General features: G+C 47.4%; 1 protein-coding gene across 1 annotated transcript in view; it reads right to left on the bottom strand.

Moving 5' to 3' along the window:
* The window catches only part of RBM20 (RNA binding motif protein 20), a 185,231-nt gene that overhangs the window by 33,095 nt on the left and 126,927 nt on the right, over positions 1 to 25,209 (bottom strand). Inside the window, exons 2-6 of the mRNA XM_035028843.1 lie at positions 16,695 to 17,781; positions 15,220 to 15,281; positions 13,036 to 13,130; positions 12,572 to 12,669; positions 1,165 to 1,308 (exon numbers count right to left, since the gene is read on the bottom strand). Of these exons, the coding sequence (XP_034884734.1) occupies positions 1,165 to 1,308; positions 12,572 to 12,669; positions 13,036 to 13,130; positions 15,220 to 15,281; positions 16,695 to 17,781 (1,486 nt within the window). The remainder of the gene's footprint in view (positions 1 to 1,164; positions 1,309 to 12,571; positions 12,670 to 13,035; positions 13,131 to 15,219; positions 15,282 to 16,694; positions 17,782 to 25,209) is intronic.

The raw sequence follows: 25,209 nt of genomic DNA, 5'->3' as shown, positions 1-25,209 counted from the left end.
AAATAAATAAATAAATAAATAAATAAATAAATAAATAAATAAATAAAATCTTAAAAAATAAAAGAACGTCTATATCTGCTCCTTTGGTTCATAAAGTAAAAATATTTATTATTAACAGTAGAAGATAAAATATTCTTATTCCTGACCATTTCTCTGTATAAACTCCTCCTTTGACCTTAGAAACAAAGACAGCCATATATATTAACCCTCAAGTTCTCACTCAACCCCCACGGGTTAGGGGTTCTTTTTCCTTTAGACTTACCAGGCACCCATCAATTCCCACCCACTCTCCGGCTACAAGACCCAAGGGCCTCAGATGCTAACACCAAAGATCTGTGAAAACATCTGTTCAGTCAGTTGTTGGCTCGCTCCAAATCTAGGCTCTCAGATACGAGAAGCTTAGATGGTAAAACCGTAGCATTAGCTCAGGGGGTTCGTAACACAGTGAAAAGACTCAAGTCCATGGGTTTCTATTTTGGGGGCCAGTTAGCTTTTCTGTGTTAATGAGTCCCTCATTCCAAAGTACCTCCTTACCTCCAGGCAACTCACAGAGGCCTGTACCCATCACAAGGAGGGTAAGTTGAGACAGGGTAAACAAAACACCGCCACCAAACAAAAACCTCTGTGCTGTACCAACAAGAGGCCCAGCTGTGTATTACCTCTTTATTTTAAGAATAGCTTCTTTTTTTTTTTAATATTTTATTTATTTGAGAGAGAGAGAGAGCAGAGCAGGAGGGAGGGGCAGAGAGAGAAGCAGGCTCCCCACTGAGCAGGGAGCCCAATATGGGGCTTGATCCTGGGACCCTGGGATCATGATCTGAGCTGAAGGCAGCCGTTAAACGGACTGAGCCACCTAGGAGCCCCAAGAATACCTTCTTTAAAAAAAAAAAAAAAAAAGATTTCATTTATTTATTTGTCAGAGGGAGAGAGCACACAAGCAGGGGAAGTGGCGGGCAGAGGGAGAAGCAGACTCCCCGCTGAGCAAGGAGCCCACTGTGGGACTCAATCCCAGGGCCCTGAGATCATGACCTGAGCCGAGGGCAGACGTTTAACTGACTGAGCCACCCAGGTGTCCCCCAAGAATAGCTTCTTTAAAAAAAAATTATATAGTTCCCTCCACCAATGTGTGGTCTATCTGGTATGTGTGAAAGTGCCCAGACCTACCTGATTAGTGGACTTCATGAGGATGTAATTAGTGACCTTTCCAAAGGGCAGCCCCAGGTTAATGACGTCATTCTCCGTGCAGCTTCCTTCAGGGAGATTGCAGATGTGCACCACGCGCCCAGCACCCGTTTTCCGCTGCGCAAACTAATGGGAACAGAGAGCTGTGGCTGGTCTTCAAAATACATTTCCCTCTGGCCTTCTGCCCCAGATGGTCCTAATGACCATCTTCACCCCAATAATGATTGCAAAAGGATAACTTATGAAATTAATGCAGAAAAAGAATCCATTCCCAGACATGTATATCAATTTTATGCCACCCCATTACAGAAGAGATTTGCAACATTTTAATGAACAATCACATCCAGGACCGTCAGAGATGTGAACACATGGGCTTATCCGTGTGTCACTGGTGGGAGGCTGTACAGCTATGGTCTCTTGATATTAAGAGCAATATTTAATAAAACTTAAAGTACAGATAGCCCATGATCTTGCCATCCCACTTTTGGAAATCTATCCTACAGAAATAAATGCACCAATATATAAACACCTATGTTCAAGGACACTGCAGTTATTTATAAGGTGGCAAAAAATTCTGGAAACAGGCTGCGTGTCCAAGAATAGGGGAATGTTTGAGTAAATGATGGTTCAAGCATACAATGGAAGACGACAGACCCATTAAAAGGCAGAGGTAAATGAACTGAGAAGGAATAATTTTAAGATAGTTAAGCAAAAAAACCCCAAGTTGTCAGATAACACGCATAGGACAATGCCTTTTTTGTTAAACAAAACAAAAAATCAGTACATGAAAAAGAGACACATCAAGCAAGTGTTGTGAAGGTTTTTTTTTTTTTAAAGATTTTATTTATTTATTTGATAGAGACACAGCGAGAGAGGGAACGCAAGCAGGGGGAGTGGCTTCCCGCCGAGCAGGGAGCCGGATGCGGGGCTCGATCCCAGGACCCCCGATCACGACCCGAGCCAAAGGCAGACGCTTAACGACTGAGCCACCCAGGCGCCCCTGAAGTTTTGATCATTGTTGGAACTCGGGGTTAAATTATACTAGTCTGTACTGTTCTATACGTTTGAAATTTTTCATAATGAAAAAATTTTCAAGGATATTAGCACGGACAGAGAAAGGCAGGCAGGGGAGGATACCTATCAACTTGTCAACACTAGTTATCTTCAAAGAGCAGAACTGGAAAGAAGTAGGAGGAAAGAGGTTTTTAACATACCTCATATTGTGTGACTACAGAAAAAAGAGCACAGCAAGGATTTGTGGGAACCTTATATACAGACGCCCATGACAACAACCTGTGGTTTAGGGCAGTGGCTTTCACAACTGTGTTAGCCTTGAATCCTCCCCTCAAATACAAGCTTGCTCACCGGCCCAATATATTCCACAAATAAGAGGAGACGACAAACCCCGGGGTCCAGCCCCCTGCCGCCGCCACCAGCCAGCAGCCCCAAAGGACCTCTGAGGAGCATGGTTTGGAAGCTAAGACCGGGGCCTAATCCAAACTCTGGGAGGAAGTGCATCTGTTTTGTCTGTGCAAACCTGAATCAGCCTGGGGTCTCTGGGAGGTTCAAGAATTAGCACCCAGAAGCTAATCCAGTGTGCAAGAGAAGGATGCAATTTTCCAAACCTGGAACGTGGTCTAATAGCATAGCCCACATTTGCATAATCACCATATTCTATGATCAAGTGAACTTCAACATCAATTACATTTGATGTGGGTCTTGTCCCTCGCGAGGGCTAATATTTGGGTGATTCTATCACAAAAGCCCTCACTTGTCTCATCTGGGCTGAGGACAATTAGAGTCAGTAAGAATTTCCTTTCATGGCTCAGCCCTGAATTGGAGAAACCCAAATGCCCCTTGCAGATCTCCCCCTGCACCATGTCCAGAGGTCAAGAACTTTCCCAAAAAGGAACGGGATTGAGCGTTAAGGCCCAGGCAGCTCCTAGCGCAAACCTGCACCTCCAAGGAGTGCAAACAGAGCTCTTTGTAAGCTCTGAGACTTGGCGTCTGAGCTTGGCTAATAAGAACTGAACTCTTCTCCAGGATGACAACCTAAGATGCAGGATCTCTGTCTCTCCTTTAGGGTGAGCGGGCCACACAAAGACCACAGACGCAGCTGAGCTCTGAGGCAGGGCAAAGCGGCTGGTCCTCAGAGTTTATCAACAGGCAGGCCGAGCTGGGTGCTCTGCCTGGCCTCCTCCAAGCAAGCATGCTTCTGCCCCATGTGACACTGCTGTGGTCAGCCTGGGCTAAATCGTGCTTGGACGACAGGGCAGACAGACAAAACCACAGGGCCATTCTGGGCCGCTCCCTGCTCCTTGCCTGTCCAGTTGCCTAGTGACCAGCATAAAGGCCAGCACCTCTGTCACTGTCTCCTCCGGGCTGGGAAAAGCTGCCCACAAGGCTTGTACCCGAGCTGCTGGGCAGGGGAACAGGCCTCCTGAAGAGTAAGCACCCCCTCAGCTGCCAGTCACCAAAGCGCAAGAGGAATTCATGCCGTGGACACTGTTCGGTCCTAAAATGAATGGGTCTCAGCTAAGGTTTACTCTCAAGTTTTAAAAATATATTTCATGAGCACTTTCTTCTCCCAAGATTTTTAATCAGAAATAAAAGTTGGATTTTATCGATTCCCTTGTTGTCACTTAATATCACATCGTCATGAGACTTTTAGCAGCCTCCCAGCTACTTATACTAATTTGAGCTTCTCAGCTGGTGGTGGGGCCCGTGGGTCTGCACTTGACTGACTCAGGGTGGAGGTCAAGGACCTCCAGTGGACCACCAGCGGCCTCTTCATTTCAACCGGTTTACTTCCATTTCTCATTTTCTGAAGTGACCCATGAAATGAAAATTTTGAGGACTGAAAAATCTTGAGAATCGCCATGTTAATGGTTTGTTTGTGTTGTGTCTGGCTTCAGGGCAAGTGAGAAACCCTATCTGGTTAGAAAAAAAAACAAAAAACACAACATACTTTATGTGTTATATTCTTTTGTAAATATTTGATTTAGGATAGTTTGGTCTACGTTCTTTTCTGTCATAAATCTAAAATACCTTTCCATTAAACTCAATTAGGTTCAAAGTCATATTTGATTCATAACAGGTGTCCAGTTATATGCATAAGCATTCTAATCTATTCTTGAGACCGTTTATATAAACGCGGCTATTATTTGCTTTATGCTCTATGGCAGATCCGAACAGTGAGGCAGAAAAAGGGAGGGAGGAGAGTGGGACAGGGAGAGGACGGGGGAATGGGGTCTTCAGCGGAACAGCTAGAGTAAAATTTGTCCACAGGGGGCACAGATGACCCTGAGTGCCTTTGAGTATGCCGTATGATGCTATACACTAATTCCCAGCCTGGGTTTTCTAATGAGTCCTTAAGGGTCTTTGAAGGTAATAGTATTTCAAAGGAGGGTCATGATTTTTGACATTTAAAAAACCTGAGTTGAGTCTCTTTATTCTATCAATATGGTAACCCTGGTTAGATCTTAAGCTGATGAGAAATTCTGAATGGTATGTCTGTGTTTTTGATTAATAAAAATGGGTAACTAGTTAATTACTCACTAATATAAGTACTTTCTTTGGCAGATACAGTACTTTTCCAAACATGGCATGCAGGGCAGTGGCTGCTTGAGGTAGGTAGGAGTTGATGATGAAGGGGTTGGGCTGTAAGAAGCGTGGGGCTTCCAGATATAGTGGGAGACAGGGGACCTGGATCCGAGTCCCAGCCTGGCCACTGGTTGGGTGCATGACAAGGAAAAACTCATTTTCCTCTCTGAGCCTCAGTTTCCCAATGTCTGGAATGAGGGAGGTAACCTATATGTCGAGAGTCCTTTCCAGATGTGAAATATCTGTGTTTGTATGGTTCTAAATTCTACAATTCCACTCCTCCCAGAAGACTTGCCCAGCTAAACCCTAGGATCTAAGACAATGATAATCTTCCCCAACTGTGTTGGGCATAAGCAGGAAACCTGTGTCTTTCCCACCTGCCGTCCCAGTGAATGTAATGTTTTTGCCCTCCCTCTCTATGTGATCAGCTGGTTTCAGCATATGCACATGTTCACAAGCATGTTCATCCTGCAGATGTGCCTATGTTGGGGGTGGTCTCATCTTTACAGGGCTGAAGATAAGCTCCAAGCAGTGAGCACCTTGCTGAAGAGCGAGCCCTGCCACTCCCTGAATGACTCTGTGCCTGCAGCGCCTAGAAGAGGTGAGATGATATATTGGGATGAACTAAAGAGGCAGGTCTGGTGCCTCCCTGGGGACAGACACACACCAAGTCTGGGCCGTAAGTTCTCCAGGGACCAAGGCCAGGCAGTGAGCATCAGACAAGACCTGGATCTGCGTCTACACCCCAGTGACTAACCCTGGGGAAGTTTCTGAATTTCTCCAAGCCTGAGTTTGCTTATCTATAAAACAGGGAAAATAAAAATTGATTTCACAGGACCCTTTAGAAGACAAAAATGCTATAAAGTATGTAAATTGCCTTGGTACGATGCCTGGCATCCAACAGGCTCCTTAAAATATGTATGTCTCCTTCATTCCCCCAACAGTTAAAGGATATGCTATGATGGTCCCCGACTGAGAAAAAAAATTCAACTGTACTGTGATTATGTAAGAGAAAGTCCGTGTTCCTTTTTTTTTTTTTTAAGATTTTATTTATTTATTTGAGAGACAGAGACACAGCGAGAGAGGGAACACAAGCAGGGGGAGTGGGAGAGGGAGAAGCAGGCTTTCCACTGAGCTGGGAACCCGATGCAGGGCTCGATCCCAGGACCCTGGGATCATGACCTGAGCTGAAGGCAGATGCTTAACGACTGAGCCACCCAGGCGCCCCGAGAAGGTCTGTGTTCTTAAGAAATTCATGCTGACATAGTTAGGGGTGAAGAGGTACAGTGTCTCCAGTGGTTCAGAAAAAAAAAAATGCATAAATGATTAGACGGATGGACGGATGAATAGACAGATAGATTAAGATGGATGAACAGAAGGACGAGAGAGAGATTGATAGAGAATGATAAACAGGCCAAAATGTAAAGGAGTAGTGAATCTGGGCAAAAGATACACCTTTAAGGCAACTTTTGTGTAAATCTGAAATATATTAAAAGTAAAAGTTACAGGGCGCCTGGGTGGCTCAGATGGTTAAGCGTCTGCCTTCGGCTCAGGTCATGATTCCAGTGTCCTGGAATCGAGTCCCGCATCGGGCTCTCTGCTCCTTGGGAGCCTGCTTCTCCCTCTGCCTCTCTCCCTCTGTCTCTCATGAATAAATAAATAAAATCTTTAAAAAAAAAAAAAAGTAAAAGTTACAGGGCGCCTGGGTGGCTCACTTGGTTAAGCGACTGCCTTTGGCTCAGGTCATGATCCTGGAGTCCCGGGATCGAGTCCCGTATCGGGCTCCCTGCTCAGCAGGGAGTCTGCTTCTCCCTCTGACCTTCCTCCTTCTCATGCTCTCTGTCTCTCATTCTCTCTCTCTCAAATAAATAGATAAAATCTTAAAAAAAAAAAAAAGTAAAAGTTACAAAAACTACACTTTAAAAGATGTGTATTAAATGTATATGTGCTCTGGGGCAGGAGAGTAGATGTATTTAGAGAGAATCATTTAAGACTTCACCAACTTGACTTTTTGATGTGCTGCGTTGACGTCCCACCCACTGCTCTGCCTGGAAGGCACACATGCGACAGGTGCATCTGTAACTGTCAGCCCAAAGTCAAATCTCTAAGAGAGCTAAGGTGTCAGGGGTTGTAACCAAAGTCCTGACTACTAACCTAAAGGGACAGTCATCCTTTCCCAGCCTGGGGGCCACTTCAATCGGCCTGCAGGCCCGCTCAGACCTGGAATGCCCCCATGTGCAATCAGGGGCCTGGGCTGGCCATTTTCACACGCCGAAGTCACTTACTTAAAACCAGATGCTGCTTCTAATGGTTCATCTGGCTGGGTCCCAGGCCTCTCAACTCACTCAATCTTTTATAAATGGATGGAAATGTGAAAGCAGCAAACAGACTGTGTAGGAACTTTCTGAGACCTTTCCATGCCCTCTGATGCAGGTGGGAACAGGCTTCATAGATGAGTTCAAAGAAGTGACTGAGTTCAATAACCCACAAAGTTGCAATAAAAATGTGGCTTAGGGCAAAGGGCCTGCTGAATGAGAGGAGTCTCTCCAAGTCCCTCCTAGGGTGACAAAGCGTAGATTGGATCTTCAATAAACAATTTCTGTGTTCCAGCCTGATCTCCTTTGGATGTGACCCTAATTTCACCTGACACAGCCTCTGGTTTTGTGCTAAACACACCTGAGGACAGACACAGGGCAAATATTTATTCCTTATGGTGTGGATTTTGAACATACTATGCAGATAGCAGATGGGCATGGGTTGCATAGCTATGGATGTTGGCTTAACTTGGAGGGGAGACACAGATATCTTTATTGACACTTTCATATATTTTATAAAGCATACTAGCTTTGACTTTAAGTACATCTACTTTTATTGGTGCCAGACCTGCCTACAGGTCTTGGGTGGTTCACCTGCCAAGTAACTTCAATATCCCTGTAAACCTTGGAGTCACAGAATCTTACACACTCTGATGCCTAGGAGAAACTAACTATGGGCAACTAAACAGTGGTTGATTCGTGATTACAACTCTGGTCTTGCCGAAAAATCGATCATTTGCAGACTTGATAAATCAAGGTAAATGCATTCAATAGATGGTGTTACAGCATAAGATAGGGTTTTATGTTTAGATATGGAAAGACGTCTAGACACCAATTAAAATACATATTGAAAGAACCAAGTTGCACAGTATTATACGGCATTTTCTGACGTTTGCAAAAATATATACTTTTTCTAATTAAACATGCACACGTACACTAGCTAGAGATGAACAGTATAAGACATTTACTGTCAGTTTTCCCTGTAGAGCTGGATTTTCTCTTTTTTATATTTCTGTTACTGTTTGGATTTTTTATACTATGTTTGTACTACTTTTGCAACAAGAAAAAATACTTAAGATTTGTAAAAAGAAAAGGAAAAAACCTCCAGAAAACAAAAGCCACTCAGGTATCCTGTTTCCCCCTCACTCTTTGCTCGCTTTGAAAATGCACAAGGTGACCCCCACCCAGGGCCCAAGAGCAAGGACAGAGCTGGAGGAGCAGGGGAGGGACAGGTATCCTTTGCCACATCAGTTACTGCTCTTCACGCTCTCTGCAAGTCAGGAGACCAGGGTGCTCTGAGCCATGGACCAGGAAGGCCACAGCAGACAGACAGAGGAAAGTTCCGGAACTGCCAGTCATCTGAGGAGCAACTTAAACCTCTGGCCTTCCACAAACATGTATGTTTCTCTGTGCCTCAGTTTCCTTACTTATACAAGTTTTCTGGTGGGCAGGGTTCTGGTGAGAAAGAAACCCTGAACAAGATGTCTGGCCTCCCAGGCCAGGGCAGCCTGTCAGCAGCACCAGCACTACATAAGCTCCGAGGTGGCTGTGGAAATGTCAGCATGCAAAGTGCATCCTGGACAAGCACAAGAAAACTATTTACAGCCTGAGAAGGCCCCAACGGCCCCTTCCAGGAACCCGATTACTCTGTTTATGACTACTCAGGCAGCCAAGGATAAAGTGCCTCTGCTCTGTCAAATGGCAAAAGCTTAAGTGAAAGTGAACACCCCTCTCCTGGGACCCTGGGGTGGGAGGGACGGGTACAAATCACCGCCACCACCAGCAGCAAACCCAGCACACCACTGTCAGTTCAGGGTCCCATCTCTGTCAACAATAAACACAGAAATGAAAGGCTCACACTCCCACGGAGCTGACAGAAGCGAACGTTCAGCCCAGCCTGGGCTTGGTGCAGGTGGTAGATGGGTTGTTTGGTCCTTTTAGATTTTGCAGTAGTGCAGAGACCTTCTGAAAGCCCATTCCCAGAGCCCTGTGTCGCTTTGTTTTCCTGCTTAAAGACAGGGAGCTTTAGAGACAGCAATTGCTCTTTGCTCCATGAATAACAGTGATATCATAATGGCAGAGTCCTGGCTGGTTCTGGTTTTACTCAACCAAATGTGTTTCTGAAAAGCTGTATGTAAGTGGAATGGGCCTTAAAAAGCCCTGGCACAGAACCAGAAAACATTTCTGAAGAAAAAAATGCATCAAAGCTTTTATGGGTTCTCTATGAGGGCTGGGAGGGGGATAATGGAGGAATTTCCCTGTCCTCATGAAATATTTCTTTTCTGTTTGAGTTTTCACTAAGAGCATAAATTATGTAAGCAGAAAAAAAGAACAGAAATGTATATACAAAAGGAGCCCACTGGGCACTCCTCGAGCCTCACAAAGTGTCTTCTGGTAACAGAGTAATCACCCCTTGATGTATCTGCTTATCTTTGGAGGTCAGTGTTTGTAGGCAGAAAAAACAATAATTTCTCTGAGGGACACCTCTGCTACTTAAAGGAGCCTTGCAAAGTCTCTTTCTGTAGCAGATGAATCAGCTCTTCATTTTTCGTCTTTTCTCCAAATGTCAGTATTTGCGTACTTCCAGTTTTCCTAAAGACAGACACACTTGCATTCGGTGGACCAGAATCTGACAGAAAATGTGACCATCCACGCACTGATGATACAGAGACTGGTTGGGGCAGGCTTTGTCCTTGTCCCCCAGACGTCCTTGGGAAGGTTCATGTGACCAACAAGACCTCACGGAACCTACAACAGTAAGACCAGTCAGGTGGTGCCCCTCCCCATCCACTGGATCTGTAGGAAATGTCTCCAAACAGCTCATCTTGGGGTGCTGTCACAATGCAGAAGAATTTGGGTGCCAGGTCTCACTGGCCCCTTCACCTTGCTCCATGGCTGACGGCTAGCTGAAGCCCAACAAGTTCTTGCCATCCCCAAGGCAGCTTCAGATCCTGCTGAGCAGTGTGTGGCGTGGAAGTGGATGGGGGGTGGGGGCGGGGGGAGGAAAAGGCTCACTAAAGAGAATCATAGCAAGGAAGAGAACTCAGAGACCCTCAAAAAGGGGCAGCAGGGCTCAGTGGTTACAAGAGAGGCTTCTAGAGCCAGGCCAAATCCCAACACTTCCATTTATCAGCTGTGTGACTTTCTGCAAAGCACTTAGTCTCTCTGCGCCTCAGTTTCCTCACGTCACGGGGTTGTCTGGAGGATTCAATGACGTAATACATACGAAAATGCTAAGAACCTATTAAGCACTATACAAATGTTAGCTATGGTCAGCATCGTCGGCCTGCAATGTCTGGGGTCTCCGTCTCCTGCGGGCTGCCAGTGCGGAAAGCGAAGGGCTCCTAGTGTTGCCCCTCCTCAGACTCAAGCCGGATGAACTCTCATCTCTAGGCGTTTGGAGGAAGTTGCACTCAGAGCTTCTGCTCGTGTATTGACACGAGTTATCATGGAAGCATTATCAACAGGAATCATCAGCCCGCTTGTACCAGACAGATCTGCGCGGGAGGGAGGTACACTACCCCCGACACGTGCCCAAGGTCACGGGGCTCCTCCCCCCGGCCAGCCATGGGCCGTGGGGCAGTCACGTGACAGCGCGGCCTTGGACGGGAGAGGTTCCCCACAGGGGGTTAAAAGGACTAGTTGCTCCGTCGCCGCCATTGGTGCTTCTGCCGCATGCGCAGTTCGCACGCCGCCGTGGGTCCGGGTCATGCGTGATCCTCGTGACAGCTCTGGTCTCTGTGCAACCTGGCCACCACCTTCCAGCTCCGACCACCCCTCAGGAGACCGCTCGGAGGCTGTGAAGCTTCCAAGATCTGAGGCATCATCCAAATGATCAATTACACAAGTCGGGTAAAGATGCAGCTGTTGCTTTACTTTCGAAAGTCATTATTAGTGGGGTGATTCCCCCATTTAAGGAAACGGAGCCTCAGAGGATTAAAGTGACTTGCCGGTGGGCTCCAGACTAGGGCTCGACCTTAGGTCTCTTGGCTCCACCACAGGAAAGGGCTTCCGGCTCACGGGTCAGTGCTGGAGGGCGGGGTGGAGGCACGGAACAGACGCACAGGCATCCCGCTCTGGCTTCTCCTCCACCGCTCAGCCTCTTCCCCTTTATAAAGGGGCTCAGTTGACACTGGCTCCCTTTCCCTGCCCCGACCCCTGGCCCATCTGCCGCCTAGTCCAGCCTCCCCAGCCTGGTCACAGTCCCTTTGTCCTAGGGCTAAGATGTCAGAGCAGGGCTGTGGGCACAGACATGCCTCCATGATCCCCAGTGGGAAACAGGCCCTGGGGTGGGGCTGCTGCTGGCACTGCCCGCACCCCCGTCCAGACACAAGGTCAAAGACAAATGACAGGTCTCCTCACTGAACCCAGCCATTCTGCTCTCCTGGGACTGACCCAAAGCTGCACTACCCCAGCGTGGCCCTCAGCATGGAGAGTGCAGAGTGGGAAACCACAAAATTCTCTTTCACCAAAACGTGCGTGGGCTGTCGGCCCAGAGCTCTGCCTTGGAGCGCTTCTCCCATGAAACATCACACACAGACAGACACAAACAAATGGAAATCTCCGCCCAGGCAGGCCTCCCCACTCACTCATCCCCCAGGGCCTAACACCTACACTTCTCAGCTTGCCCTCCCGAAGTTTGCATGACACCCCAAAGCAGCAGCTCTCAGGAGCTTGTGCTCGTGGGTCGCAGGAGAGGAGAGAAAGAGCTGCCCCCCGCCGCCACAAACTGGAAGAAATACAGGCATGGCCACAAACACACGGACACGCACCCTCTAGCAGGGTCCGGCCACACACATTTTGTTTTACAGCCGGTCTGGTTCTGCGTCTCCCACCTCCTTCCACGTCTTCTCAGGAGAGGAGGTGCCCGACAGCTTCGGGAGGAAGAGGCCACACGCGGTGGGCAAACAGCAAAACCAAGAGGGAAAGGAAACTGTCACCATCAGTGGGAAAAGGAGGAATGAAGCTTTGGGGGACTGAAGAGCAGGTTGTAGAGAGAGGAACGAAAACACAACCAAAAAGGATTTCATAGAAGCCATTATTTCCCCAAAGGGCCAACAAATACCATGACTACATGGTCCTTACTTTCAAACACATTTTCTCTTTCTGGTTCAACCTTCAGAATTACCCAATCATAGGAAATAACCAACTTGAATAAAATACAAAAAGTCTTAAAAACACACACACATACAGAAGCTCAAACCTCCCCCCCACCCCAAAACAAATACCGAATGCTAGAAAGTCTAGGCATGCTTTTGATTTTAAGTATGTTAGTTTTTTTTATCTATGTGTTTCAATACTAGCTGAATTAAACAACTGACCTCTGCCCACGGGACGCGTTTTCCTGTACTACACAAAGTCACATTTGCGCCAGCTTCATCCCAGCCTCCTCTGTGTACCTCTATACCCAGGCGGAGCCGGTGATACAAATGCGTGGACAGTGACAATGGAGAAAATGCTTCTGTACTCACATTTGTCCCAGGGGAAGCCGAAGGAAATGCGGGATTTGACTGAGCAAATGACCTTGCTGGAATGGCCGCGTATGATGATCCAAGATTTGAGGCATAATCTAAATGATAAATTACACCAGCTGTGTGAAATCCTAGTCATTTACTTTACCTTCAAAAGTCATTATTAAGATGTAAGTTGGAAAAAAAAATTAAAATTTCCTCTTCATATATTGATAAGTGATTGGTGTGATTTTTACCCCTGGGCATATTGACAACAAAGATTTATGTCTCTAAGAGCCTAGACAGTAATGCCAATATACTTAGTGTCTTGGGATCTGTTTGCTTTACATATATACATATAGATGGTGGGGGGCGGGTAGGATAGGGCACATGGGCAGGGAAGTTTGTTATTAAAGACCTGACATCATAAGCCTTTGGAACGCTGGTTTCTGCTTCAAGCTGCCCACCCGAAGGGCCTTACTCACCTTCAGAGTTCCCAGCAGGGTTATAAACTGCTGTGCTATTTGGAGAGGAACACAGCGTTCCCTCCGCCGAACCGAGTACACACCGGATACCAGCACTGGAGAGGGGTGGAAAAGGGGAACCAGGATCTCAATAAGTTAAATGAAGAATTACCATATGACCCAGAAATTCCACTCCTAGCCATGGGCCCAAAATAGTTAAAAACCGATGTTCAAACAAAAACTTGAACATGAATGCTCATAGCGGCACTATTCACAATAGCCAAAAGGTAAAAACAACCCAAATAGAGATCAAAAGATGAACAGATAAACAACATGTGGTACTTACATACGATGGGATATTATTCAGGCATAAAAAGGTTATATATGCTACAACATGGGTGAACCCTGAAAATATTCTGCTGAGTGAAAAAAGTAATAAAAGGTCATATATATTAAATGACTCCATTCGTATGAAATGTCCAGAAGAGGCAAATCCACAGAGATAGAAAGCAGATTCGTGGTTGCCAAGGACTACAAGGGAGGGGAAAAGGGAATGACTACTTAATGGGTATGGGGTTTGGGGTAATGAGAATGTTCAGGAACTCCATAGTGATAATATTAGCACAACCTTGTGAATCTGCTAAATACCACTCAATTGTACACTTTAAAATGACTAAAATGGGGGCATCTGGGTGGCTCAGTCGGTTAAGCAACTGACTCTTGATTTCAGCTCAGGTCTTGATCTCAGGGTTGTGAGTTAAGCCCCACATTGGGCTCCACCCTTGCTGTGGAGCATACTAAAAAAATAATAAAATATATTTACTAAATATATATATTTATATATAATAATAATAATATATTACTAAAAAAATAATAAAGATATAAAATAAAATGGTTAAGATGGTGAATCTTAAGTGAATTTTAACACAGTAAAAAAAGAGGGAGCCAGAAAAGAGGGACCCTTATAAAATTATTTTTTTAATTGTGATAAAATATACATAACACAAAATTTACCGTCTTAACCATTTCTAAGTGTACAATTCAGTGGCATTAAGCACATTTACCTTGTTGTATAGCCATCACCACCATCCATCTCCAGAACTCTTCATCTTGCAAAACTGAAGCTGCCCCCATTAAAAACGAACACCCCACTTCCTCTCCCTTGAGCCCCCAGCAACCACCATTTTGCTTTTTGTCTCTATGAACCTGACTCTTCTAGCTACCTCCTATTAGTGGAATCATCCAGTATTTGTCCTTCTGTGACTTGCTTACTTCACAGAGCACAATGTCCACAAGGTTTAGTCATGTTGTCACAGAGGTCAGAGGTCCCTTTTCTAAGGCTGAATAATATTCCAGTGTATTGATAGACTACATTTTGTTAATCTGTTCATCTGTCAGTGGACATTTGGGTTGCTTCCACCCACTGGCTATTGTGAATAAGAAAGGGAAGCCTTTTCGATGTACTTCTCTCAAAACACTCAAGTCCAGTCTGCTGTTCACATCTTGGGCCATGTGCCCTCTCCTCTGCCTGGAGGACCCCAGCCCCCTGCTTACTGCTCTGCCCTCAATCCGTCCCTTTCTCTTCTCAGCCCAGCAGCCACAGCCCCGCTCGGTGGAGCCAGAGAGCATCACTCCTCTGTTCAGCTCTCTGATACTCCACTCACTCTCAAAGCAAAAAGTCCTCACAAGAAGCCCAGGAGCTCAGGATCTGGGCCCCGGCACCTTCCCTGGCTCCTCACCCCAGCACTCCGCTCTCGTCACACCGATGTTGCCTGAGCATCCCAGGGCCACACCAGGGCCTTCAAACTTGCTGTTCTCTCCACCCTGGGAGTACCTGTCCCCCAGACAGCCATGAGCTCATTCCACTCCCTCCTGAGGTGTCCTCAGAGAGGCCCTTCCCCAACCACCCTATTTAAAATGCAAGGGCCAGCCCCCTGGAGGGCACATGCATGCGCCCACATGCTTCCTGCCCTGTCCTGACGCTGTTTTCTGCTTAGGTTCACCACCAGGGATGCTACCGAAGTCACTTGTTTATTTTATCATCGGCTCCTCTCACCCACGTTAAGTATAAGCTCCTTGAGGACAGGGACGTTGCCTGTTTTGTTCTCTGCCGCTTCCCCAGCACCCAAAACAGAACATGCCGTAGGTGCTCAATGAATATTTCCTGAGCATCTGCATGCGCCTGTTCTCCTGGCCAGCACTCACTTTTCAGAGAAGACCAGGCATTTCTGAGCATGTAGTTTCCCTTTCACATGCAGCTCCCAGTCCTAGACCAGAAGGAAAGGAAAGTGACCGAAGTAGAACTGAGTCCATGAGAAGGAAAGGGACGAGGGCAGGCTTCCCCGTCAGGCTGGGGCCCGGGGGGGTGGGGGGCGGCTCAGAGCCCAGAGATAGGACCAACCCTGCCAACACCTCTCCCTCCTGGGCCCCTCCCCACACCTGCTTTCCCGTCCATCCATCCATCCGTCCAGCCCCCACATCCTGCACCCATCTTGACAGGAGCCCAGAATCCCAAGCCAGAGTCCCTCCTCCCCTCTCAGTGGACCCTTGGTCTCATGGCACCTCCCACCTCCCCCTCCCTTTCTCCCCCCCCCCCAGAAACACCCCACCCATTTCTATGGTTGGGGAAATCCTGGCAGGTGGACTCACAGTGAGCTGCCAAGCTTAAGAAAGGCTTATGAGGGACAAAATTGGCCATCGCCTCGCAGTGTCGGCCACCCCCGTCTCCGCCACTGATGGCAGGGATAAACTTGCACAGTGTGACCCAAGCAGAGGCAAAGGACACTGTGGCGTGACTCCCACCACACCGGGATCACCGTGCTCTGCAGACAGTGTGGGCAAAGAGAGGCTGCTTAAGAGTGCTTAAGCCGCACAGGTTCTGGGAGCACCAGACCCACGTTCGAGTCTCCACTCTGCCGCTCTCTAGCTGCGGGGCCCTGGACAAGTCCTTTCCTCTTTCTGGGCCTCGGTTTCCTCATCTGCAAAATGAGACTGATAATAGGATCTACCTCACAGCGTTACTGCTGGCATACGGAAAGGATTTATTATATGTTAGCTCTTTTAATATTATCACTTTGGAATATTTCACTGCATCATTAATACATTTGGGGGGGGCATTTATACTATAACAGACCTTTGCTTACATGGGCCCAAAGCATCTTATGACCACAGGGAAGGTGTGATGAGGCTCCGTCTCCATCTTGCAGATGGGAAACTGGGGCGCTCTACAGTGATGTGTCTCGGTCTCACCTGAGAAGTGCTCTCTGGCCCGCATCCAAAATTCGGCCAGCGTTTTCCTCCCCTTCCATACTCAGTACGATGTACTCTGGGCATACCAGAGAGGAAGAGCCCTCCTCAAGGAGGCAGGAGACCAGTTCCTGAGTCCCTTCTCTGTCACGCCGCTGGGGTCACCTGAACCCCCGCTCGGCTGCAGCTTTCTCTTCAATAAACATGGGTAAGGATCTCTTACTTGCCTTAAAGCAAGGGAGTGGCCCTGATACATTTCTGAGATGAATGTGCGTTCTAATAACTATAATTTTGATCGAGGGTACCGATGGCAAAATCCTGCCACCGAGTCCCCAAATGGAACCGTTCCTAGCTCCCGAGGAGCAAGTGTTGGGCTGTGGTCGTGAGCCCCCCAGGCTCCAGCTGTGGCTCCCGGGCTGGCGTGGAGGACTCACCTTCAAATCAAACGCCTTCTTGTCGCAGATGCTACAGATGTGTGGCAGGTGCAGGGGGGCCACACCGTGAAAGTCATTCAGCTCGTGAGCCTGCAGGGGCCGCACGGACAGCAGAGCCTGCTCCTCCTTGGCCCGCCGCCGGGCACCGCTGAAACCCTGCTTGCTGTTGTTAAGCCGACCCCCAAAGGAAGGAGGGGTCCTGTCTGGGGTGGGCTCCTCGGGGTCATACAGCTCATAGGGCTGGCTGCGGGGTGGAGGCCACAGGTTAGGGCCTGCCGTAAGATCGGGCTTGCTTTGGCCAGAGAACCCGTGGGGGCTCTCCCACTGGCTATTTGGACCCTGCAGCAGCGGACCTACCTCGCCTTTCATGCCCCCGGCCTGCTCAGCCGCGAATCCACCTGCCACATGCGACCCTTGGGAGTCGGGTCCGTAGAAGTCCTTGGAAAAGGCAGGTTGGCCATCTTGCCCTGAGTGGCTGTAGGGCCCTTCATAGGTCACACTGCCCGTGGTAGAGGCCACGACTGGCAGGAAGCTGGGCTGGCCGTCTGTTTCAGAGCCGTACGCCTGGCTGGAGTTGGCCTTGCCATACTCGTAGAATCCTGCTGCAGTGGGAGCAGGTGCAGTCTTGCCAATGCCCAAGATGACTGCTGGCTGGGCAGGGGTCTGAGGCATGACCCCACTGAAAGGATGCATCACCACGGCGTTGGGGGGCTGGCTGGGAAGGCTCACGGAGGGTCCTGGGCCTCGTGTCTGGCCGGGGGGCGAGAAGGCAATTGCATTAGAGGGAAACCGGGCACTGGATATGGTTGCAGCATGTTGGGGCACCCCAGTTTGGCTGTGGGGGGCGCTGATCACAGACGGATGCCTCAGCTGGTTGAAGAGAGGCTGGGACATGGCCACTTTGGAGAGGACTTGGTTCAGGACTGAGGCGGCCGCGGTGTTGTTGGTGACAGCTGTCTGCGCCAACTTCAGCCGGTGGAGGGTGAGCTGGGCTTGCAGCTGAGCCAGCTGGAGGCTGGCAGGCGAAGGAAGCAGAGGGTTCGCGTTACTGACCGAGAACGGGTTCTTGTCCAGGAGCTTGGCGGCACTGCAGAAACACAAAATCTAGATGCACAGCTAGTTTTCACCCAGGGCGCCAGGGGCTCTTTCTTCGCTTATCCCTGGTCCCCCATCTCCTATAAAACCCACCCACGCAAACCCCACATACAAGTGAGTCTGCGAAAAGCCTGTACTCACACATACACCAATTTGTTTAAAAACTCTGACAGAAAAAATTATTTTATGACAGAATGGTCAATCTCACTGGTAATCAGAGACACAAGCTAAAACCAATGGAAAAAAATTTTTCTCTAGCAAAATAGCAAAAATATATATATATTTTTTACTAAGAGCATTCAGTACTGATAAGATAAAGTAGAGTGGACACAATGTTAGTGATAGTCTAAACTTGTGCAACTTTGTTAAAAGATAGCCTGATAATTTGCACTCATTACAGCCATACTCTTTGACCTAATAATTCAGTTCTATAAATCTGTCCTGAGGAAATAATGCAGACAAAACTTGCCCAAAGGTGCTTAATAATACTACATCATTTAAGAGTCCAAAGTTGAAAATTACCCATTTCCGATAACAGGGGTTAGGGGACAGTTTAAACGAAGTAAATTATGATATATTTACATAATAAAATGTCAAGGAATCATTTACGATTGATGTAAATTTCTACTTTATTATGTAATCTTTAAAACATTCAAAAAAGTATACCCAACACCAAGGTTAAAATAGGAAACATTCCAACATACTAAAATCCCCTGGTCTCCGCTCTCCCCATCCATGCCGCACCCCATCATTGCCAATGGTAGATACTATCTCGAATTTGGTAAGGTCATTGTTTACAACAACAACAACAAATTAGTGACATGAGCAAATCCATATACTCTATATGTTAAGCAAAAAAAAAAAAAAAGCAGGCTTCACATTCACATCCAGAGTAAATTATGTGTATATTTGTGCCAAACACATTTTCATCCCAATCCTCATTTCACATCCAAAAGCAACAGTAATCAAGCTCCCTTCAATCCACTCTCAAACCCAACTAGCATAAGGAATAATCAAAAAAGTTACAAGTGAAGACTTTGAATCTGAAGTCGTAGGCAGTGGTAGGCACTCACAGAAGCTTACTGAGGCGGTGTTCTGTCCTACACGTGCCTTTCATGTGACCTCTGTTAGTTGGTTGTGGGGTTTCCTTGACCAAAAACCAGGATGCACGATCTGGAAAGGGGACAGACCTTCCCAGAAAGTCTGGATAGGTGGTTACCATTGTCAGGGCTCTTTGGTAAGACCGTATTTTCTGGGTCTTCAACTCTCCTTCTGGGTAGTGGGTGATCGAGGAAATGTGTTTGGGATGTTGATGAACTGGAATTCCCAGGTCATGTTAACGTTAATGGGAAGAAGAGGACTGAGCATTTGAAACTGGGGTTACCATGGACAACCCAGGCTCTATATTCAGCATGCCTATGGGAGTGTGGGGCAGAAATAGCAAGGCTGGGACCCTTCACACAAGGTCTCCACTGTCACAGGCTCTGGACAGAGTAAGTCTGATGAAACAAAGAAGAGAGAGGCTGGGGGTGGACCCAGTGAGGAAAAAAGGGGAGACAAGGAAAGTGTGGGCCATGTCACAGCTCTCCCACTTTGTGGAGATGTTTTGAGGAAAGAGGGCTTCTGCTTAGGCTGGCACTTTGCATTGGTCTGAGAGAACTGTGGGAGGCAGGGAGGAGGTGTGGAGGTGGTAGAGAGGAAGGTGAATAGGAGAGAGCCTAACATTTACTGTGCGTGATGCTCCTGTGTGACCAGTGCTCAGCCTATGTCATCCCCTTTGATGTCTCCATCAGTCCTATTGGGTGGAAAAGGTTCACCCCATCTTGCAAGGCAAGAATCTAAAGTGCAGAAAGATGAGGTGACCTTCTTACAAACACTCACCGTTGGTGAATACAGGCGTGGGATTCAAACCCCAGCCAGGTTTTGAAAAGAAGAGAAGGGGCATAGGTGGTTAGGTAAGCAGTGTCTCAGCCCTCCCTGAGAACACCTTCTCTTCATGGGCTGCAGCACTGCTTTGTTTGAAGTGAGTTCTCAGAACATCAGGCACACCAATATTCAAACATAAGTGTAAAACACACTTCAGAACCAGATAAAAATGATTTTGGATTACTCTTTCCCATTCTGTGAGAAATCAAGAGTTTTCCATAAGTCACTGAAGAGACATTACTTCACCCAGCCAGCAGCCCTGCTGTGCTCCCAGGACAGAAGAGTTTGGCTGTATTTTAAGATATTGGGGGGCTGGGGGAGTCATGGTTAAAGGTGGCTACAGAGCTTTCCTCCTCTGGAGTAGTTGTGCTGGTTACAGCCAAGCCTTGGTGCCCCAGTGTGTCCGGAGAACAAATCATGACAGCAGCAGAGCTAGGGAGGCACTAATTGTCTATGTAGGCGAGAATATGAAGGGAAAAGAGAATGGTCAAGAGTCTGATGAAAGATTTCTACTTGTGTAATATTAAGTAGCTGAGCTTTAGAAGAGCAATTAAGCTTAACACAAAACCCTGCCCACACAGGGCCAACCCTTCCTACCAGGTTTGTCCACAACACAGCCTGTCCCCACTAACAAGGTGATAATGAGGTGCCAACTTAATTTCCATGACCAGGGTAACACAAGATTGGTTTTGTTTTTCCCAGATAAGTCAGCTGTATTTTCTAAAACTGTGTTCTGGACTGGAGGGAGCTCTTGCAGGAGATTCCCCTTCACCTCTGAAAGGACATGCGAGAAGAGCTGTCTTTCCAACTAGGAAAGCCAACCTCGCTGGGTATTTGTAGGTCAGCGACAAGAAACAAGTGCTCTTCCGAGTGGCGCGGGTTACAGAAGTTTACCCATTCCGACGCAGCATGAAATAAGAAGATTCACAGATTTTCTTCCCAACTTCTGCTTTGCCTCACAAATTCATATTGTCCCCAACCTTCACCAACTTTGAGTGGAAGTGATTTCATATGAGTCACCAGAGTTAGGGACCTCTTTTGAACCAAAGATCCTTAAAAAAGAAGAGACACATCATCCTATTAAAGAAAGAAAGAGAGCGAGAGAAAGGAAGGAAGGAAGGAAGGAAGGAAGGAAGGAAGGAAGGAAGGAAGGAAGAAAGAAAAAGCAAGCCCTAAAATCCTTAGCCTACAAGAGTTAATAACCTAAAAGTCAGGTACATATAGCAATCATATTTCTAAGCCCCAAACTGGGCCATATGATCTGAGATCTCTAGGGGCTAGAACTAATGTCACCTTCTTGTATTCCTGCCACCTCCGTTTGTCACTGTTACCTCACTTAACACATCCTGCTTTGTGTTAAAAATAATTGCTTATGTACCTTTCTCCCTCTACTAGACATAAGCTCCACAAGGGAAAGGGGCATGGCGTGGAGATTTTCGCATCATCCTGGCATGCTGCCTCGTACCTGGTAGTCACTCAGTAACTTCAGTGAACGGAATGAAGAAGGAACATAATGGATGTGGCTCATCAGAACCTGGTGGCTTTAAGATGGGGACCCCTCATTTGACAGTAGACATCTCTGTGGATAAAAACCCTCAAACAATTCAAAAAAGAGAATCTAAATATACCCAGAAAGCAAATGGATTTTGCTGTTGTATACAGCATAAACCCCCACCAGGTACAGAGTCACTTGCCTAGAAGAGTGCCTACCATTCCCCATTCCAAAGCAGGAGTTCCAACACATCCTTCTCCCTGCCCAAGTCTAGGTTTTGAAATTGAATGAATAATCCTTGTGGTAGGCTGAATAATCCTATCTTAATCCCCAGAAACTGTAAATGTAACCTTACATGGTAAAGGGGACTTTGCAGATGTGATTAAATTAAGGATCGTGAGATGGAGAGATTATCCTGGATTATCTGGGTGGACCCGATATAATCATAAGAGTCCTTATAAAATGGAGGCAGGAGGATCAGAGTCAGAGAGAGAAGATACAAGGACAGAAGCAGAGGTCTGAGATGAAAGCAGAGGCAATGCTGGGGCTCTGAAAACGGAGGAAGGGGCCACGAGCCAAGGAAATGCAGGCACTCTCTAGAAACTGGAAAAGGCTAGGAAATGAATTTCCCCTTAAGCCTCAAGAAAGAACCAGCCCTGCTGACACCTTGACTTTGGCTCTGTGAGACTGATTTTGGATTCCCGACCTCCAGAACTGTAAAATAAGAAAGTTGTGTTGTTGTGAGCCACTCAATTTCCAGTAGTAGGTTACAGAAACAATAGGAAACTAATATAATCCAGCAAGAAAATTAGATGTAAGAGAAGCTTCCACTCAGAGATGCAGTGGTGGGTACAGGGGTATTGGCTGGATCTGGTTGGTATAGACTCATGCCCCCCAAGGGCCTAGGAAGCACAGACCTTCTGACTGGGTGTCCCAACACCCTCTGGGAACCTTGCCAGAAGCCAGCAAAACCCAGAGGTCTCTTCCTTTTCAAAGTCAGCTTTCTTTAACCCAGCTGGATCAGTGGCAACCTGGGAAAGCTTTGAATTGCAGACCCTTAGGGATCAAATCATCCTCCCAGCCCCACAACAAGGAGAGAAAGTGACCTGCCCAGAGCCACATAGCTGGGTGACAGCAAAAATCTTAGTGAGAGCCCAGATCATCCAACCAGCTTCTAGTGCCTGACAGAATGGCCTTGCCTCCAAAAGCCTAACTAAGCCCCAGAACTATCTATTTCATCACCAAATTATCATCTCCATCCATATTTATCTCTCCACTCTGTTCAGAGAGATACTACCTTTGATACACAAGGCACTCGCCAAGCACCAGGGAGATGCAACGTGCAGTCCCCTTCTGGGATCCCCACAACTCCGGACGTGGTAGCGGGGATGCCCCCTTGTCTGGTGAGGGGGGAGGGGCAAAGTCCTCCACACCTGCTGCATTTCTTCTCCTGAAACTGTGCAGTGGCACAGTTTGCAGCCAAGGAGTGGAAGTGTGGACCGGGGAGGAGGGCGTGCCGCACAGGGAGTTCTGTAGCCTGGGCATCTGGCACCGAACAGGAACAGCTTATCACTCAGCACAGCCACTGTGACTCACCCGGGCCTCTGCAAGACTAACTGCCCCCCCAGAGCCGAGGTTGCCTTTCTGAGCCATTAACTGTTACAAGGAATTCTTGGTGCATAATTACATTAAAAACTTTGGTTTCCTGCTCACTTTGACAGCATTTTTTAATTAAAGCAGCATTTCTCTCAAGAGTTTTAAAAATAAAAGATAACTTAAAGGAGAACTAGTTGCCTTTAGAATGCCAGGATATTTAGGAGATCCAGATGAAAACTGTTTCTAATGGTTTAATTCCGTAGTGTTGAAAGGATGTGCAACATATTGTATTCACCAGAGAACGAAACAGCTGTCTTGGCTTGAAAATGCTCATTATTTATCCCAAAGCTCATTATTTGTCCCAAAGCGCTTTCATATTTTATTCTGAGTCCAAGCAGGCTGCACTGATGGATTAGTATTTGGGCACAAGGAGTGAGGCAGTGTCCTTCCTTGGTTTGAGTCAGGCCGGGTGCTGGAAATTCAGCAAGATTTTTGTGATGTAACCTATCAGGTTCTGAAAGGAAGGGAGAGCACCCAAGACACAGGCAGGAGCCTCTGCTCAGAATGAGACTCCATCAAAGGGGCCAGTGGGACATGCATGTATTTGTTCATTTGGCCTACATGGACTGAGCATCTATAATGCGCCAGGCAAAGTTGCTAGGTGGTGGGAACACAGAGATGAGCAGAGAAATCTTGCTGAGGGCACAGGGGAGCCAGATCATCAGAGGGTGATGAGTATTCCGACACCAGTAAGCACAGAGACAGCAAGGCACAGGGGGAGGTCGTTCAAGCCTCAGACATTTTAGAGAAATGTAACCAACGAAAGAAAAGGCCATCTCAAGGGCTGTCCCTGAACTTTGAACAAAGACAAACACTCTGGACTGATTAAGGCACCTACAGATGCAAAGATGTATCAGCTGTTGGCAGCTGTAGGGTGAACTGTGGTCAGAGACCCAGGTTTCCCCCTGCTTCTTACTGGTTGTATGATGGGGAAACGTCACTTAATTTTTCCGACACTCAGAATTTTCTCATCTATCAAATGGGACAGTAACCTCCATCCAATGGGACACAAGCCCAGCCAATCAGAGTCCGCTGGCCACAATGACTGGCTCAGGGATGGACACTCCCTGACATTTTGTTGGAGCAACTGGGAGAGAGACATTCTTTCATCCTTCCATGCCTGGGTTGCTAAACTGGTTGAATTTAAGCCACCGCTTAAGGAGAGGCTGCTTGAGAATAAAGCCAACCCAAAGGCACTGCCCAAAGAGACCAGCACAGGCAGCTCCTGAACGACCTCCTAGGGAGGCCTTGAACCAGTTTCCCCTGCATCTGCTTGGACATTTCTGTACCTGAATCAATGCTTTTCCTTTATTTGCTTCATAAACATAATAATGTCATAAGAAAGCCAACCTACCTGAACCACCTGCTTTTAATTCAGATGGTTTCCCTCCACGGCCCCACCTTGACTTGAGAGTTCCCTTCACTCTCCAGTTTCCTCTACACAGTGCACTGACTGGAAGGCCCCAGCAGCAGGGGAAACTCAGGCAGTCACTTCGCTGTGACTCTCTGCTGACCAGGGACACCTGTTTCTTGGAGGTTTGGGACACAGAATGCTCCTCCATTCTTGGTGGAATAAGAGCCCCACATCCTGGTCACTAGGCCAGGGTGTGACTGGGATGCAGGAGTAAAGTCCCCCACAAGGGTACGGGCTGCCCGACAACCTTTTCCAGGTGCGGAGATCCATCTCAGGCCTCACGGGTGCTCCTGCGATCAGGGGATGTCATGCCTTGTGGCCCTCACCAGGGGGCAGTTTCTATCTAACACTACTCTTTTCTCAGCACCTAACGGGCCAGTTTGGGTATACTAAGAACTGGCTTTACAAAAGGCATTAGTTACCCCCGGGAGAAAAGGATCTTTATTCAAGATACAATGATTCTTGGTCTTCCCTCACTTGAAGGAAAGGAGAGTACATAGCGAGTGACAATTGGGCTGCAGGCTGCCCTGTATGAACCAGGGGTAGGAATCGGGCATTGTGGGTTCTAGACCTAGCTCGAGGCTTGTCAGCTGTGCCACAGGGGACAAGAGACTCCACCTCTCTGAGCCTCGGTGTCCTCATCTATAAAAAGAGAAGTCACAATCTTTGCTTGGTTACGTTATGAGAGCTGACATGGGGTTAAGTAAAGAGTTGTCGGATCCCTCTGCAAACTGTGAGGTGCTGCACAGAGGGAAGGGTGTGGCGTTGTCTGGAACATTATTGGAAAGAACATTTCCTGTGATCACAAAACACATCCTTCCCTTTCTGGAAACATTCCTCCACAGAGGAAGAGATATTTGTCACTCAGGTCCTTGGGGGTAACCTCACTGCCACTAGGATGAGTTAAAATCAGTTCAGCCGTATCAATGTGA

Source organism: Mirounga leonina, unplaced genomic scaffold (assembly GCF_011800145.1).
Source record: "Mirounga leonina isolate KUSES-001 unplaced genomic scaffold, KU_Mleo_1.0 Mir_114, whole genome shotgun sequence".
Classification (NCBI taxonomy): domain Eukaryota; kingdom Metazoa; phylum Chordata; class Mammalia; order Carnivora; family Phocidae; genus Mirounga; species Mirounga leonina.
The sequence above is the reverse complement of the archived record's forward strand: the minus strand, read 5'-3'. Positions and strand labels throughout refer to the sequence as shown.